This window comes from Pseudophryne corroboree, chromosome 2 (genome assembly GCF_028390025.1).
Source record: "Pseudophryne corroboree isolate aPseCor3 chromosome 2, aPseCor3.hap2, whole genome shotgun sequence".
NCBI classification, from domain to species: Eukaryota; Metazoa; Chordata; class Amphibia; order Anura; family Myobatrachidae; genus Pseudophryne; species Pseudophryne corroboree.
Window position 1 is genome coordinate 515084951 of NC_086445.1, and position 15511 is coordinate 515100461.

The 15511-nt window shown below is 47.7% G+C and overlaps 1 protein-coding gene across 1 annotated transcript in view; it reads right to left on the reverse strand.

The window, feature by feature from the left end:
* Nucleotides 1-11623: 11623 nt before the first annotated feature.
* Nucleotides 11624-15511, reverse strand: part of GALE (UDP-galactose-4-epimerase) — a 51521-nt gene continuing 47633 nt past the window's right edge. Inside the window, exons 10-11 of the mRNA XM_063954103.1 lie at nt 13931-14045; nt 11624-12069 (exon numbers count right to left, since the gene is read on the reverse strand). Coding sequence (XP_063810173.1) covers nt 12011-12069; nt 13931-14045 — 174 coding nt within the window. The 3' untranslated portion in view covers nt 11624-12010. The remainder of the gene's footprint in view (nt 12070-13930; nt 14046-15511) is intronic.

A 15511-nucleotide genomic window follows, 5' to 3' on the forward strand; every position in this document is an offset into this window, starting at 1 on the left:
GTTGTCCACTCCCGGGATGAACACTGCTGACAGTGCTATCACATGATTCTCTGCCCAGCGAAGAATCCTTGCAGCTTCTGCCATTGCACTCCTGCTTCTTGTGCCGCCCTGTCTGTTCACATGGGCGACTGCCGTGATGTTGTCCGACTGGATCAACACCGGTTTTCCTTGAAGCAGAGGTTCTGCCTGGCTTAGAGCATTGTAGATTGCTCTTAGTTCCAGAATGTTTATGTGAAGAGACGTTTCCAGGCTCGTCCACACTCCCTGGAAGTTTCTTCCTTGTGTGACTGCTCCCCAGCCTCTCAGGCTGGCGTCCGTGGTCACCAGGATCCAATCCTGTATGCCGAATCTGCGGCCCTCCAATAGATGAGCACTCTGCAACCACCACAGAAGAGATACCCTTGTCCTTGGAGACAGTGTTATCCGCTGGTGCATCTGAAGATGCGACCCTGACCATTTGTCTAACAGATCCCTCTGGAAAATTCGTGCATGGAATCTGCCGAATGGAATTGCTTCGTAAGAAGCCACCATTTTTCCCAGGACTCTTGTGCATTGATGTACAGACACCTTTCCTGGTTTTAGGAGGTTCCTGACAAGCTCGGACAACTCCTTGGCTTTCTCCTCCGGGAGAAAAACCTTTTTCTGAACCGTGTCCAGAATCATCCCTAGGAACAGCAGACGAGTTGTCGGCATTAACTGGGATTTTGGAATATTCAGAATCCAGCCGTGCTGTTTTAGCACTTCTTGAGACAGTGCTAATCCCCTCTCTAGCTGTTCTCTGGACCTTGCCCTTATTAGGAGATCGTCCAAGTATGGGATAATTAATACGCCTTTTCTTCGAAGAAGAATCATCATCTCGGCCATTACCTTTGTAAAGACCCGAGGTGCCGTGGACAATCCGAACGGCAGCGTCTGAAACTGATAGTGACAGTTTTGTACAACGAACCTGAGGTATCCCTGGTGTGAGGGGTAAATTGGAACGTGGAGGTACGCATCCTTGATGTCCAAGGACACGATAAAGTCCCCTTCTTCCAGGTTCGCTATCACTGCTCTGAGTGACTCCATTTTGAACTTGAACTTCTTTATGTACAGGTTCAAGGACTTCAGATTTAGAATAGGTCTTACCGAGCCGTCCGGCTTCGGTACCACAAATAGAGTGGAATAATACCCCTTTCCCTGTTGTAGAAGAGGTACCTTGACTATCACCTGCTGAGAGTACAGCTTGTGAATGGCTTCCAAAACCGTCTCCCTTTCGGAGGGGGACGTTGGTAAAGCAGACTTCAGGAAACGGCGAGGCGGATCTGTCTCTAGTTCCAACCTGTACCCCTGAGATATTATCTGCAGGATCCAGGGATCTACCTGCGAGTGAGCCCACTGCGCGCTGAAATGCTTGAGACGACCGCCCACCGCCCCCGAGTCCGCTTGAGAAGCCCCAGCGTCATGCTGAGGCTTTTGTAGAAGCGGGGGAGGGCTTCTGTTCCTGGGAAGGAGCTGCCTGTTGGTGTCTCTTCCCCCTTCCTCTGCCTCGTGGCAGATATGAATATCCCTTTGCTCTCTTGTTTTTAAAGGAACGAAAGGACTGCGGTTGAAAAGTCGGTGTCTTTTTCTGTTGGGGAGTAGCTTGAGGTAAAAAGGTGGATTTCCCGGCTGTAGCCGTGGCCACCAAATCTGATAGACCGACTCCAAATAACTCCTCCCCTTTATACGGCAAAACTTCCATATGCCGTTTTGAGTCCGCATCGCCTGACCACTGTCGCGTCCATAAACTTCTTCTGGCCGAAATGGACATAGCACTTACCCGTGATGCCAGTGTGCAGATATCCCTCTGTGCATCACGCATATAAAGAAATGCATCCTTTATTTGCTCTAAAGACAGTAAAACATTGTCCCTATCCAGGGTATCAATATTTTCAATCAGGGACTCTGACCAAACTACTCCAGCACTGCACATCCAGGCTGACGCTATAGCTGGTCGTAGTATAACACCTGTATGTGTGTATATACTTTTTTGGATATTTTCCATCCTCCTATCTGTTGGATCTTTAAGTGCGGCCGTCTCAGGAGAGGGTAACGCCACTTGTTTAGATAAGCGTGTGAGCGCCTTATCCACCCTAGGAGGTGTTTCCCAGCGCGCCCTAACCTCTGACGGGAAAGGGTATAAAGCTAATAACTTCTTTGAAATTAGCATCTTTTTATCGGGGGCAACCCACGCTTCATCACATACATCATTTAGTTCTTCTGATTCAGGAAAAACTATAGGTAGTTTTTTCACACCCCACATAATACCCTGTTTAGTGGTACCAGTAGTATCAGCTAAATGTAACGCCTCCTTCATTGCCAAAATCATATAACGTGTGGCCCTACTGGAAAATACGGTTGATTCGTCACCGTCGCCACTGGAATCAGTGCCTGTGTCTGGGTCTGTGTCGACCGACTGAGGCAAAGGGCGTTTTACAGCCCCTGACGGTGTTTGAGGCGCCTGGACAGGCACTAACTGATTGTCCGGCCGTCTCATGTCGACAAACGACTGCTTTAGCGTGTTGACACTATCCCGTAATTCCATAAATAAAGGCATCCATTCTGGTGTCGACCCCCTAGGAGGTGACATCCCCATATTTGGCAATTGCTCCGCCTCCACACCAATATCGTCCTCATACATGTCGACACACACGTACCGACACACAGCAGACACACAGGGAATGCTCTTAACGAAGACAGGACCCCACTAGCCCTTTGGGGAGACAGAGGGAGAGTTTGCCAGCACACACCAAAAGCGCTATATATGACAGGGATAGCATTATAATAAGTGCTCCCTGTATAGCTGCTTTTATAATATAATTTTTGCCACTATTTTGCCCCCCCTCTCTTGTTTTACCCTGTTTCTGTAGTGCAGTGCAGGGGAGAGACCTGGGAGCCGTCCTGACCAGCGGAGCTGTGTAAGGAAAATGGCGCTGTGTGCTGAGGAGATAGGCCCCGCCCCTTTTCCGGCGGGCTCGTCTCCCGCTCTTTAGTGTATTCTGGCAGGGGTTAAATATCTCCATATAGCCCCGGAGGCTATATGTGAGGTATTTTTTTAGCCAAATAGGTTTTCATTTGCCTCCCAGGGCGCTCCCCTCCCAGCGCCCTGCACCCTCAGTGACTGCCGTGTGAAGTGTGCTGAGAGGAAAATGGCGCACAGCTGCAGTGCTGTGCGCTACCTTTAGAAGACTGAGGAGTCTTCTGCCGCCGATTCTGGACCTCTTCATGTTTCAGCATCTGCAAGGGGGCCGGCGGCGAGGCTCCGGTGACCATCCAGGCTGTACCTGTGATCGTCCCTCTGGAGCTGATGTCCAGTAGCCAAGAAGCCAATCCATCCTGCACGCAGGTGAGTTCACTTCTTCTCCCCTAAGTCCCTCGTTGCAGTGATCCTGTTGCCAGCAGGACTCACTGTAAAATAAAAAACCTAAGCTAAACTTTCTCTAAGCAGCTCTTTAGGAGAGCCACCTAGATTGCACCCTTCTCGGCCGGGCACAAAAATCTAACTGGCTTGGAGGAGGGTCATAGGGGGAGGAGCCAGTGCACACCACCTGATCGGAAAGCTTTACTTTTGTGCCCTGTCTCCTGCGGAGCCGCTATTCCCCATGGTCCTTTCAGGAACCCCAGCATCCACTAGGACGATAGAGAAATATATATAGGCTCAACAGCCTATTACACTTGTAGCATCTGGCAGCTGCAGCCACGCAGTAATCTGCCAGGTGGCCCACTCCCTCCCCCTTCCCTGTACTCCCTGTAGCGCTGTGTCTCAGCGGGGAGCTGGGAAGCTTATTGCAGGGAGGCGAAGGACCATAACCCCGAGCAGCAGAGATCGGCTGGCCGGAGTGCGGCGCTGCTAGGCAAGCTGCCCGAGTTTAATATTAATTCATTGTGAGAGCACCGCTGTTCTCTGTGCGGCGGGTCTCCGTCCCTCCTCCTCTCTGTACTCCCTGTGTTAGCGGTGAGCCGGGCCGCTCACTGCAGGGAGCGAAATACATGCAAAGTAGCGGAGGACGGTTGCCGGGCCGCTGTCGCTAGCCAAGCTGCGGCGGGTCTCCCCTCTGGGCGCTGCATCCTATACAGCTCTGACGGCGCCCTGGTCGTTTTAGACGGAGCGCCTCGGTTGGGAGAACAAAGCGGCAGACGGAGCGCTGGACGGAGCGGCTGGTGAACGGGCACATCTAACGGACCCCACACAGCGGGGCGGCCGCCTGCGCTGACCGCCCCGTTTTCCCCAGCATACCTTATGTAGGAGGTCTGCGACGGGCTTCTACGCTCAGAGCTCTCTGGTCGTAGCTGCGACGGGGCTTCTATGTGTAAGCTCCGTACAGCGGCTTGATCCTTTCTTCATGGCTGTGACGGGGCTTCTTTCTGTAAGCTCCGTCCAGCTCTTTGATCACTTTTTTATGGCTGTGACGGGGCTTCTTTATGTAAGTTCCGTCCAGCTGTTGCAGGCCAGTGGGCCTGTGGCTGTGAGGGTGCTCTTTGTGAGGACCGACACGCCATGCGCTGTGCTGCAGCGGCACTATCCCGGACCCATGTTTTTCAATAAACTGGGAAGGGATGTGCTATAATAAAAAGTAAAAAGGAAAAATTAATAAAAATCTTCCACAAAGTGTGGGAACTCCCACAAGCCGTTGTTAGTGCTTTGAGCACGGAAAAAACACTGAGGTCGTACACTGAGGTACTCTGGGATATGGAGGGGTGGAGAGTTCTAAATTTAAATATTCAGTGCCTTTGTTTCTGCTAAGCCGCCTATATCCATAAAAAACATTGAAGAGTACTCCAGTGACCCCTAGTGGATGAAAAAGAAAGTTACATTATATATATATATATATATATATATATATATATATATATATATATATATATATATATATATATAAAATAAAAAATAAGATTTTACTTACCGATAAATCTATTTCTCGGAGTCCGTAGTGGATGCTGGGGTTCCTGAAAGGACCATGGGGAATAGCGGCTCCGCAGGAGACAGGGCACAAAAAGTAAAGCTTTTCCAGATCAGGTGGTGTGCACTGGCTCCTCCCCCTATGACCCTCCTCCAGACTCCAGTTAGGTACTGTGCCCGGACGAGCGTACACAATAAGGGAGGATTTTGAATCCCGGGTAAGACTCATACCAGCCACACCAATCACACCGTACAACTTGTGATCTAAACCCAGTTAACAGTATGATAACAGCGGAGCCTCTGAAAGATGGCTTCCTTCAACAATAACCCGAATTAGTTAACAATAACTATGTACAATTATTGCAGATAATCCGCACTTGGGATGGGCGCCCAGCATCCACTACGGACTCCGAGAAATAGATTTATCGGTAAGTAAAATCTTATTTTCTCTATCGACCTAGTGGATGCTGGGGTTCCTGAAAAGGACCATGGGGATTATACCAAAGCTCCCAAACGGGCGGGAGAGTGCGGATGACTCTGCAGCACCGAATGAGAGAACTCCAGGTCCTCCTTAGCCAGAGTATCAAATTTGTAAAATTTTACAAACGTGTTCTCCCCTGACCACGTAGCTGCTCGGCAAAGTTGTAATGCCGAGACCCCTCGGGCAGCCGCCCAAGATGAGCCCACCTTCCTTGTGGAGTGGGCCTTTACAGATTTAGGCTGTGGCAGGCCTGCCACAGAATGTGCAAGTTGGATTGTGCTACAGATCCAACGAGCAATCGTCTGCTTAGACGCAGGAGCACCCATCTTGTTGGGTGCATACAATATAAACAACGAGTCAGATTTTCTGACTCCAGCTGTCCTTGCAATATATATTTTTAATGCTCTGACAACGTCCAGTAACTTGGAGTCCTCCAAGTCACTTGTAGCCGCAGGCACTACAATAGGCTGGTTCAGATGAAATGCTGACACCACCTTAGGGAGAAAATGCGGACGAGTCCGCAGTTCTGCCCTGTCCGAATGGAAAATCAGATATGGGCTTTTGTAAGATAAAGCTGCCAGTTCTGACACTCTCCTGGCCGAAGCCAGGGCTAGAAGCATGGTCACTTTCCATGTGAGATATTTCAAATCCACCTTCTTTAGTGGTTCAAACCAATGAGATTTTAGAAAGTTCAAAACCACATTGAGATCCCACGGTGCCACTGGAGGCACCACAGGAGGCTGTATATGTAGCACTCCCTTAACAAAGGTCTGGACTTCAGGGACTGAAGCCAATTCTTTTTGAAAGAAAATCGACAGGGCCGAAATTTGAACCTTAATAGATCCCAATTTGAGACCCATAGACAATCCTGATTGCAGGAAATGTAGGAATCGACCCAGTTGAAATTCCTCCGTCGGAGCACTCCGATCTTCGCACCACGCAACATATTTTCGCCAAATTCGGTGATAATGTTGCACGGTTACTTCCTTCCTTGCTTTAATCAAAGTAGGAATGACTTCTTCCGGCATGCCTTTTTCCTTTAGGATCCGGCGTTCAACCGCCATGCCGTCAAACGCAGCCGCGGTAAGTCTTGAAACAGACAGGGACCCTGCTGAAGCAAGTCCCTCCTTAGAGGTAGAGGCCACGGATCTTCCGTGATCATCTCTTGAAGTTCCGGGTACCAAGTCCTTCTTGGCCAATCCGGAACCACTAGTATCGTCCTTACGCCTCTTTGCCGTATAATTCTCAATACTTTTGGTATGAGAGGCAGAGGAGGAAACACATACACCGACTGGTACACCCAAGGCGTTACCAGCGCGTCCACAGCTATTGCCTGCGGATCTCTTGACCTGGCGCAATACCTGTCCAGTTTTTTGTTGAGGCGAGACGCCATCATGTCCACCATTGGTCTTTCCCAACGGGTTACCAGCAAGTGGAAGACTTCTGGATGAAGTCCCCACTCTCCCGGGTGAAGATCGTGTCTGCTGAGGAAGTCTGCTTCCCAGTTGTCCACTCCCGGGATGAACACTGCTGACAGTGCTATCACATGATTCTCTGCCCAGCGAAGAATCCTTGCAGCTTCTGCCATTGCACTCCTGCTTCTTGTGCCGCCCTGTCTGTTCACATGGGCGACTGCCGTGATGTTGTCCGACTGGATCAACACCGGTTTTCCCTGAAGCAGAGGTTCTGCCTGGCTTAGAGCATTGTATATTGCTCTTAGTTCCAGAATGTTTATGTGAAGAGACGTTTCCAGGCTCGTCCATACTCCCTGGAAGTTTCTTCCTTGTGTGACTGCTCCCCAGCCTCTCAGGCTGGCGTCCGTGGTCACCAGGATCCAATCCTGTATGCCGAATCTGCGGCCCTCCAATAGATGAGCACTCTGCAACCACCACAGAAGAGACACCCTTGTCCTTGGAGACAGGGTTATCCGCAGGTGCATCTGAAGATGCGACCCTGACCATTTGTCCAACAGATCCCTTTGGAAAATTCTTGCGTGGAATCTGCCGAATGGAATTGCTTCGTAAGAAGCCACCATTTTTCCCAGGACTCTTGTGCATTGATGTACAGACACCTTTCCTGGTTTTAGGAGGTTCCTGATAAGCTCGGATAACTCCTTGGCTTTTTTTCCTCCGGGAGAAAAACCTTTTTCTGAACCGTGTCCAGAATCATCCCTAGGAACAGCAGACGAGTTGTCGGCATTAACTGGGATTTTGGAATATTCAGAATCCACCCGTGCTGTTTTAGCACTTCTTGCGACAGTGCTAATCCCATCTCTAGCTGTTCTCTGGACCTTGCCCTTATTAGGAGATCGTCCAAGTATGGGATAATTAATATGCCTTTTCTTCGAAGAAGAATCATCATCTCGGCCATTACCTTTGTAAAGACCCGAGGTGCCGTGGACAATCCGAACGGCAGCGTCTGAAACTGATAGTGACAGTTTTGTACAACGAACCTGAGGTACCCCTGGTGTGAGGGGTAAATTGGAACGTGGAGATACGCATCCTTGATGTCCAAGGATACCATAAAGTCCCCCTCTTCCAGGTTCGCTATCACTGCTCTGAGTGACTTTAGAATAGGCCTTACCGAGCCATCCGGCTTCGGTACCACAAAAAGAGTGGAATAATACCCCTTCCCTTGTTGTAGAAGAGGTACCTTGACTATCACCTGCTGAGAGTACAGCTTGTGAATGGCTTCCAAAACCGTCTCCCTTTCGGAGGGGGACGTTGGTAAAGCAGACTTCAGGAAACGGCGAGGTGGATCTGTCTCTAATTCCAACCTGTACCCCTGAGATATTATCTGCAGGATCCAGGGATCTACCTGCGAGTGAGCCCACTGCGCGCTGTAATTTTTGAGACGACCACCCACCGTCCCCGAGTCCGCTTGAGAAGCCCCAGCGTCATGCTGAGGCTTTTGTAGAAGCCGGGGAAGGCTTCTGTTCCTGGGAAGGAGCTGCCTGTTGCTGTCTCTTCCCTCGACCTCTGCCTCGTGGCAGATATGAATAGCCCTTTGCTCTCTTATTTTTAAAGGAACGAAAGGGCTGCGGTTGAAAAGTCGGTGCCTTTTTCTGTTGGGGAGTGACTTGAGGTAGAAAGGTGGATTTCCCGGCTGTAGCCGTGGCCACCAAATCTGATAGACCGACTCCAAATAACTCCTCCCCTTTATACGGCAAAACTTCCATATGTCGTTTTGAATCCGCATCGCCTGTCCACTGTCGCGTCCATAAAGCTCTTCTGGCCGAAATGGACATAGCACTTACCCGTGATGCCAGTGTGCAGATATCTCTCTGTGCATCACGCATATAAAGAAATGCATCCTTTATTTGTTCTAACGACAGTAAAATATTGTCCCTGTCCAGGGTATCAATATTTTCAATCAGGGACTCTGACCAAACTACCCCAGCACTGCACATCCAGGCAGTCGCTATAGCTGGTCGTAGTATAACACCTGCATGTGTGTATATACTTTTTTGGATATTTTCCATCCTCCTATCTGATGGATCTTTAAGTGCGGCCGTCTCAGGAGAGGGTAACGCCACTTGTTTAGATAAGCGCGTTAGCGCCTTGTCCACCCTAGGAGGTGTTTCCCAGCGCTCCCTAACCTCTGGCGGGAAAGGGTATAATGCCAATAATTTCTTTGAAATTATCAGCTTTTTATCAGGGGCAACCCACGCTTCATTACACACGTCATTTAATTCTTCTGATTCAGGAAAAACTATAGGTAGTTTTTTCACACCCCACATAATACCCTGTTTAGTGGTACCTGTAGTATCAGCTAAATGTAACGCCTCCTTCATTGCCAAAATCATATAACGTGTGGCCCTACTGGAAAATACGGTTGATTCGTCACCGTCACCACTGGAGTCAGTGCCTGTGTCTGGGTCGACCGACTGAGGCAAAGGGCGTTTCACAGCCCCTGACGGTGTTTGAGTCGCCTGGACAGGCACTAATTGATTGTCCGGCCGTCTCATGTCGTCAAACGACTGCTTTAGCGTGTTGACACTATCCCGTAGTTCCATAAATAAAGGCATCCATTCTGGTGTCGACTCCCTAGGGGGTGACATCCTCATATTTGGCAATTGCTCCGCCTCCACACCAATATCGTCCTCATACATGTCGACACACACGTACCGACACACAGCAGACACACAGGGAATGCTCCTAACGAAGACAGGACCCACTAGCCCTTTGGGGAGACAGAGGGAGAGTTTGCCAGCACACACCAAAAGCGCTATATATAACAGGGATAGCCTTATAATAAGTGCTCCCTTATAGCTGCTTTATATATATCAAAATATCGCCATAAATTTGCCCCCCCTCTCTGTTTTACCCTGTTTCTGTAGTGCAGTGCAGGGGAGAGACCTGGGAGCCGTCCTGACCAGCGGAGCTGTGAGAGGAAATGGCGCCGTGTGCTGAGGAGATAGGCCCCGCCCCTTTTCCGGCGGGCTCGTCTCCCGCTATTTAGTGAATCCAGGCAGGGGTTAAATATCTCCATATAGCCTCTGGGGGCTATATGTGAGGTATTTTTAGCCTTTATATAGGTTACATTTGCCTCCCAGGGCGCCCCCCCCCAGCGCCCTGCACCCTCAGTGACTGCGTGTGAAGTGTGCTGAGAGGAAAATGGCGCACAGCTGCAGTGCTGTGCGCTACCTTTAGAAGACTGCAGGAGTCTTCAGCCGCCGATTCTGGACCTCTTCTGACTTCAGCATCTGCAAGGGGGCCGGCGGCGCGGCTCCGGTGACCATCCAGGCTGTACCTGTGATCGTCCCTCTGGAGCTGATGTCCAGTAGCCAAGAAGCCAATCCATCCTGCACGCAGGTGAGTTCACTTCTTCTCCCCTCAGTCCCTCGTTGCAGTGATCCTGTTGCCAGCAGGACTCACTGTAAAATAAAAAACCTAAGCTAAACATTTTCTAAGCAGCTCTTTAGGAGAGCCACCTAGATTGTATTCTCGGCGGCCAATCTAACTGGAGTCTGGAGGAGGGTCATAGGGGGAGGAGCCAGTGCACACCACCTGATCTGGAAAAGCTTTACTTTTTGTGCCCTGTCTCCTGCGGAGCCGCTATTCCCCATGGTCCTTTCAGGAACCCCAGCATCCACTAGGACGATAGAGAAATAATTGATCAAATGCTGCTAAGGAATCACATCTGGGTCTTAGAATAGGAATTTTTTCTTAACAAGCACTCCTTGTTTATCTATTGCAGGAGTGGGGAACCTGTGGACCTCCAGCTGTTGTTGAACTACACATACCAGCATGTCTCACTAAAGTTTTGCTATTTGGCCATGCTAAAACTGTTGCAGGGCATGCTGGTATGTGTAGTTCAACAACAGCTGGAGGGCCAAAGGTTCCCCATCCCTGATCTTTTGTATTGCCTTGGAGGTAGACTACCCCTGTAAATAAACTGCTGCTAAGAGAGTGTAGCGCCTGTCTAGGAAGACTTGTTAATTCCCAACTTTGTGTTCTTTGTAGAAGTTTCACGAAGGATTAATGCATTTGGTCATTTTAAATACATTCAGAAATATTTTGCCCGAGTCGATATCAGAGACAAATGGACTGATCTTCCTCCAATTTGATTTGAGCTAATAATTTATTGGGTTTTATTAGGTGCTAGAAGATACATATACCACATGGAATGGGCACCTTTTAAGGACGGGAAGGACAATTTGGATAGTACAGAGGGAGGAGAGCAGGTCAGGTTTAAGAAACCTGCTGGCAGTGACTGAAGTCATGGAGGTATTTGTTGAAATAACGGCTAGGAATACTGTACTGGGTTTGCAAGAGCAGATGACCCAATGCCGGTATTTACCAAAAAGTCAAGGCACATAGCCCCAAATCTGACCAGGATGACAGAGCTAGGTCCAGGAGTAATTTAGGTAAAGCCATCAGATTGCTGGGCGGAGGGCAAAACAATATCTCCCATGAGTTTGACTATCATATCCCAAGCACACAAGGAGTCAAGAGAGCTTTTCAGAATAGTATGTGACAGGGGTTTACATCCAGGATCCAACCAAAGGAGATCTCCAATGGTAAGGAGACAGAATGTGTTCAATGTCCACCCAAGGTTTAGTAGAGGTACACTTAAACCAATGTGAAACTTGCGCTAACAGACTAGCGAATTGATAATATTCTTAATTGGGTGCAGCTACACCACCCTGAACCTCAGCGCGAAACATATAGGCACGGGAAGTTCTAGCAGGTTTCCCCACCAAATAAAAGGAGGAGGAAAAATTTTTTTGAAAATCAGCCTTTAATAATTAAAACATACAAAAAGCAATAGGTCATAAATTAAGGAATGTTACAGCACTTCATCAGCATTGGATGTCAGCGACTATTGGTCTTGGAGCTTATGGTCTCTAACTTCTTAATACTGCAATATTTTGCAGCAAGTAAAAAAAAAAAAAACCCTGGCCAAGTTTCTATGTCTGTGTACACACTTAAGTAAATTACTTGCATGTGAGGTAGGAGCGATATTTCCCAACATGGGTCCAGGTATTGCAGTTAGTCCTGAGATTTACTTTGATTTATATACAGTCCACTATTTCTTAGTTCTGAGGGGGAGGGGGGGTGGAAGGATGATGAATATAAATGAGAGGGGAATAGATGACCAGAGAGACTTCATGGCTCTGTACTAAATCCTGTTGGATTTAAGGATTGCCATCGCCACAGATCCTCACCTGTGGAGAGATGCACACATTAATTACTAAAACTATGCACTTAGAGTGGTGTTGTGGTTTATAATTATTAAATACCCTGTTAGATGGCACCTCATAAATATGTACATTTTCTATGAGGTACTGTAGCTGTGAATGTAATGTAATTATTGAATTTTATTTCTTACTTTTGGAATGTTCTGGATAATAGCGTTAGAAAATACAGGTATGGAATCTTTCCAGTGAACACAGTTTTTAGATGGTTGGTGAAATCATGGGCCTTAATTCCCTTATTACCAAAATCCCATTTGTATGTAGGTTTAGTATTCAGCTTTCTAAAGGATAAAATATGAACAAGTGGGGTGAAATACCGTACTTACGGAAAGCTGATCAGGTAGATATAGGGCAGATTTAGCACTTTTAATGATGCCTCTAATCAGAACTGGGTTATTTCTTTTCAGACTCCACTTGTGTCACATAAATGTTAGTGCCTATGCAATAATCTCAGTTTAACCAAATTTACGACTACATGTGGCAACTCTAGGTCAGCGTAATTCAGTCATCAGAGACTTAGGGGTATCCGAATCCTGATTCGACCTATACAGTATTTTCCTAAATCTTTCGACAAGTCGATGAATTCGAAAAGCACGTGGATCGGCGGAATAGCTGCCGATCCACGTGCTTGTATCGAAAGCGGGGCCAAAACCGACAGGTTTTTGCCCCCTTTCCGACCATCTCAGTCAGACATCACAATTATGTCGGACTGAGATGCGGACCCGGGGGGGGGGGGGGAAGCCGCAGGGAGACGGGGGGACAGCCGGCGGGCATACAGAGAGATCAGCGCTGCAGCTGGATGTCACTCAGCCGCTACAGTAGCTCTGCAGCAGGACGTCACTCAGCCGCCCGACCTCACGGCAGCTTCCACCCGGCTCCAGCATGCTGGAGCCGGGTGGAAGCTGCCGTGAGGTCGGGCGGCAGAGTGACGTCCTGCTGCAGAGCTACTGTAGCGCTGATCTTCCCTGTATGCCTGCTGGCTGTCCCCCCGCGGCTCGCCCCCCTTTTCCTCCTCTGCGTCCCATCTAAATTTGACTTGAAAAAGTCGAATTAAGATGGGATTGAATAGGGGTTGTTAGATCCATTCCGACAAATACATGTCTGAATGGATCCGACTTTAATTGAATATACCCCTATATAGCAGAAGGCAACTGTATGGCACCATTACCAATACCAGGCTATCAGTGACGGAGTGAGAAGCTACTGTTCTAGTTTGCATCCTCTTAAATTTTGTCAAAATACAAGTCCCAAAGCACTTTCAGATAAAGTGCAGAGGTTGCTAGGAAATGCTGTCCCAATTCTCTCCACACCACCACTTACCCTATAAAATGGGCACATAATTGAACTGTCGGGTCGGGTCATGAAAGATGGTAACCCAACCAATACGTGATAGTGTCTACCCCCAATCTTAAACGGGATACGGTCGTTAGGTCGACACAACTTAGGTCGACCGTCATTAGGATGACCACTCAAGGTCGACAGGTCAAAAGGTCGACATGAGTTTTTCACTTTTTTTACTTTTTCATACTTTACGATCCACGTGGACTACAACTGGAAACGGTAACCTGTGCCGAGTGCAGCGAGGCACCTTGCCCGAAGCATGTCGAGCGAACACGGTGCACTAATTGGGGTTCCCCGTCACTTTACGAAGAAAACGACCCCAAAAAAGTCCAAAACTCATATCTACCTTTTCACCTGTCGCCCCAACGACCCATACCCTCTTAAACTGCCTTTTTAAACTTGCATGTTCGATCAATGAGATTCTGAAAACCTGATTTCTGATGAGACACCACTCTTAGATTGCAGTATGTAGCAGAGACTTCTCACTTACACATCCTCTCCAGGCTATATTCTGCCTTCCAGCCAAGTTCTGCTGCAGCCAGAGTGGGATCTGCATAGCATGTTGCAATGTCCCCCTCTCTCCGTGGTGCTATTTTATATGGAATCTTAAAATAGAAGGGGGAAAAGAAAAAAAAATATTAGCACAAAAAAAAAAAAAGTATTAGAACATTTTTTATTTATAAAAGTACTAGCTTTAATTTGATACTCTTACATTTTTGTCATTGGCTAATGGTACAAAATTAGTATAAAAGGAACAAAAAGAGGTTGGAGGAGCATTTCTTGCTAAAAAAGGTGCACTAGGCTGCAAAAACATAAAAAATTTAACACTGGTACCATCAGCTATAGAAGCTCCTTCCAGCATTTTAAAATCCTCCTCTCCACCCTAAACCTGCAGGGACTCCGTGGGTCAATCTAATTACCAGCAATGGGGGAGAGTTGCCGTTGCAGCCGCATGTAAATGCTGGCAACTCAGTTTGCCCCCCTCGTGTCTCACCCCAGACTTGTAGATTGGTTGCAGCCCCGTAGGGCTGCGTACATAGAAAAATCTGCTAGTCTGATGGTAACGTGACTACGGCATACGGCCACAATTTACTTGCAGGTCGAGCCATACAGGATAGCATAAACAACTAGAGAAGGTGGTACCTTGAGGATATCCAAAAATATATGATCACAACAAAACTGGCATCACCGGCTACCAAAATATTACACTTTTAAAATCTTAAAACTTTGTACACGTAGGACCAATTGACTGCCCAACCCAAAGACACCTGTCATTCTACCAGGTCAGTAAGCTTTGTGGGAAGTATATAACTTGCCATTGTAAGGAACCGTTTTCCCTTCCCCAAGGTAAGCAGCACCAATTGATCCATCTAGCACACTTGTCTGTTTAGAAGCAGGACATCCTCTTCTGTGGGCCTCATAGGAGGACCAGGAGATCATCTTTTTGTATAAACTCACTTTTAGATTGTAAGCTCGCAAGAGCAGGGACTTCTTTCCTTTTCTTACACTATCTTATACTCCATACTCCCTTTGATGGCACCTAACCCCGGGTTTTCTATACCTGTCCTATATTGTCTTGTACTGTAAGTGCTGTTTTCTTGTTTGCTCATCTGATTATGTACTGTATAATGGGCGCTGCGGATCCCTTGTGGTGCCATGTAAATAAAGGATAATAATGTCCTACTAACTGTAAATTGTGTTGATAATAAAGCAATGGCAGAAGATGGATAGGTGGTAAAACAAACTGGTCAAATCAAAACGGGCAGCATGAGCAGTTAGATGAAAACCCAAGGAAATGTTCTGCCAACAGATCAATGAATGCATCTTCAGTTTATACAAATGAACATAGGCGTTTAGGGACTTCGGATTCAAATGGGTGAAAATTAAAAAGAACCCCATCCTAGTACCAGAAAAACGCCAAACCAGCATCCAAAGCCACAAATACAGGCCAAGTTTTATCAATCAAGGTCACCATCTCAAATTTATGGCTCACGGATTCAAACCCTCCACAGGTTTTACAAGTTACTTTTCAGTAGCTTAAAGCAGCCACACCATGCCATACCATAAACGG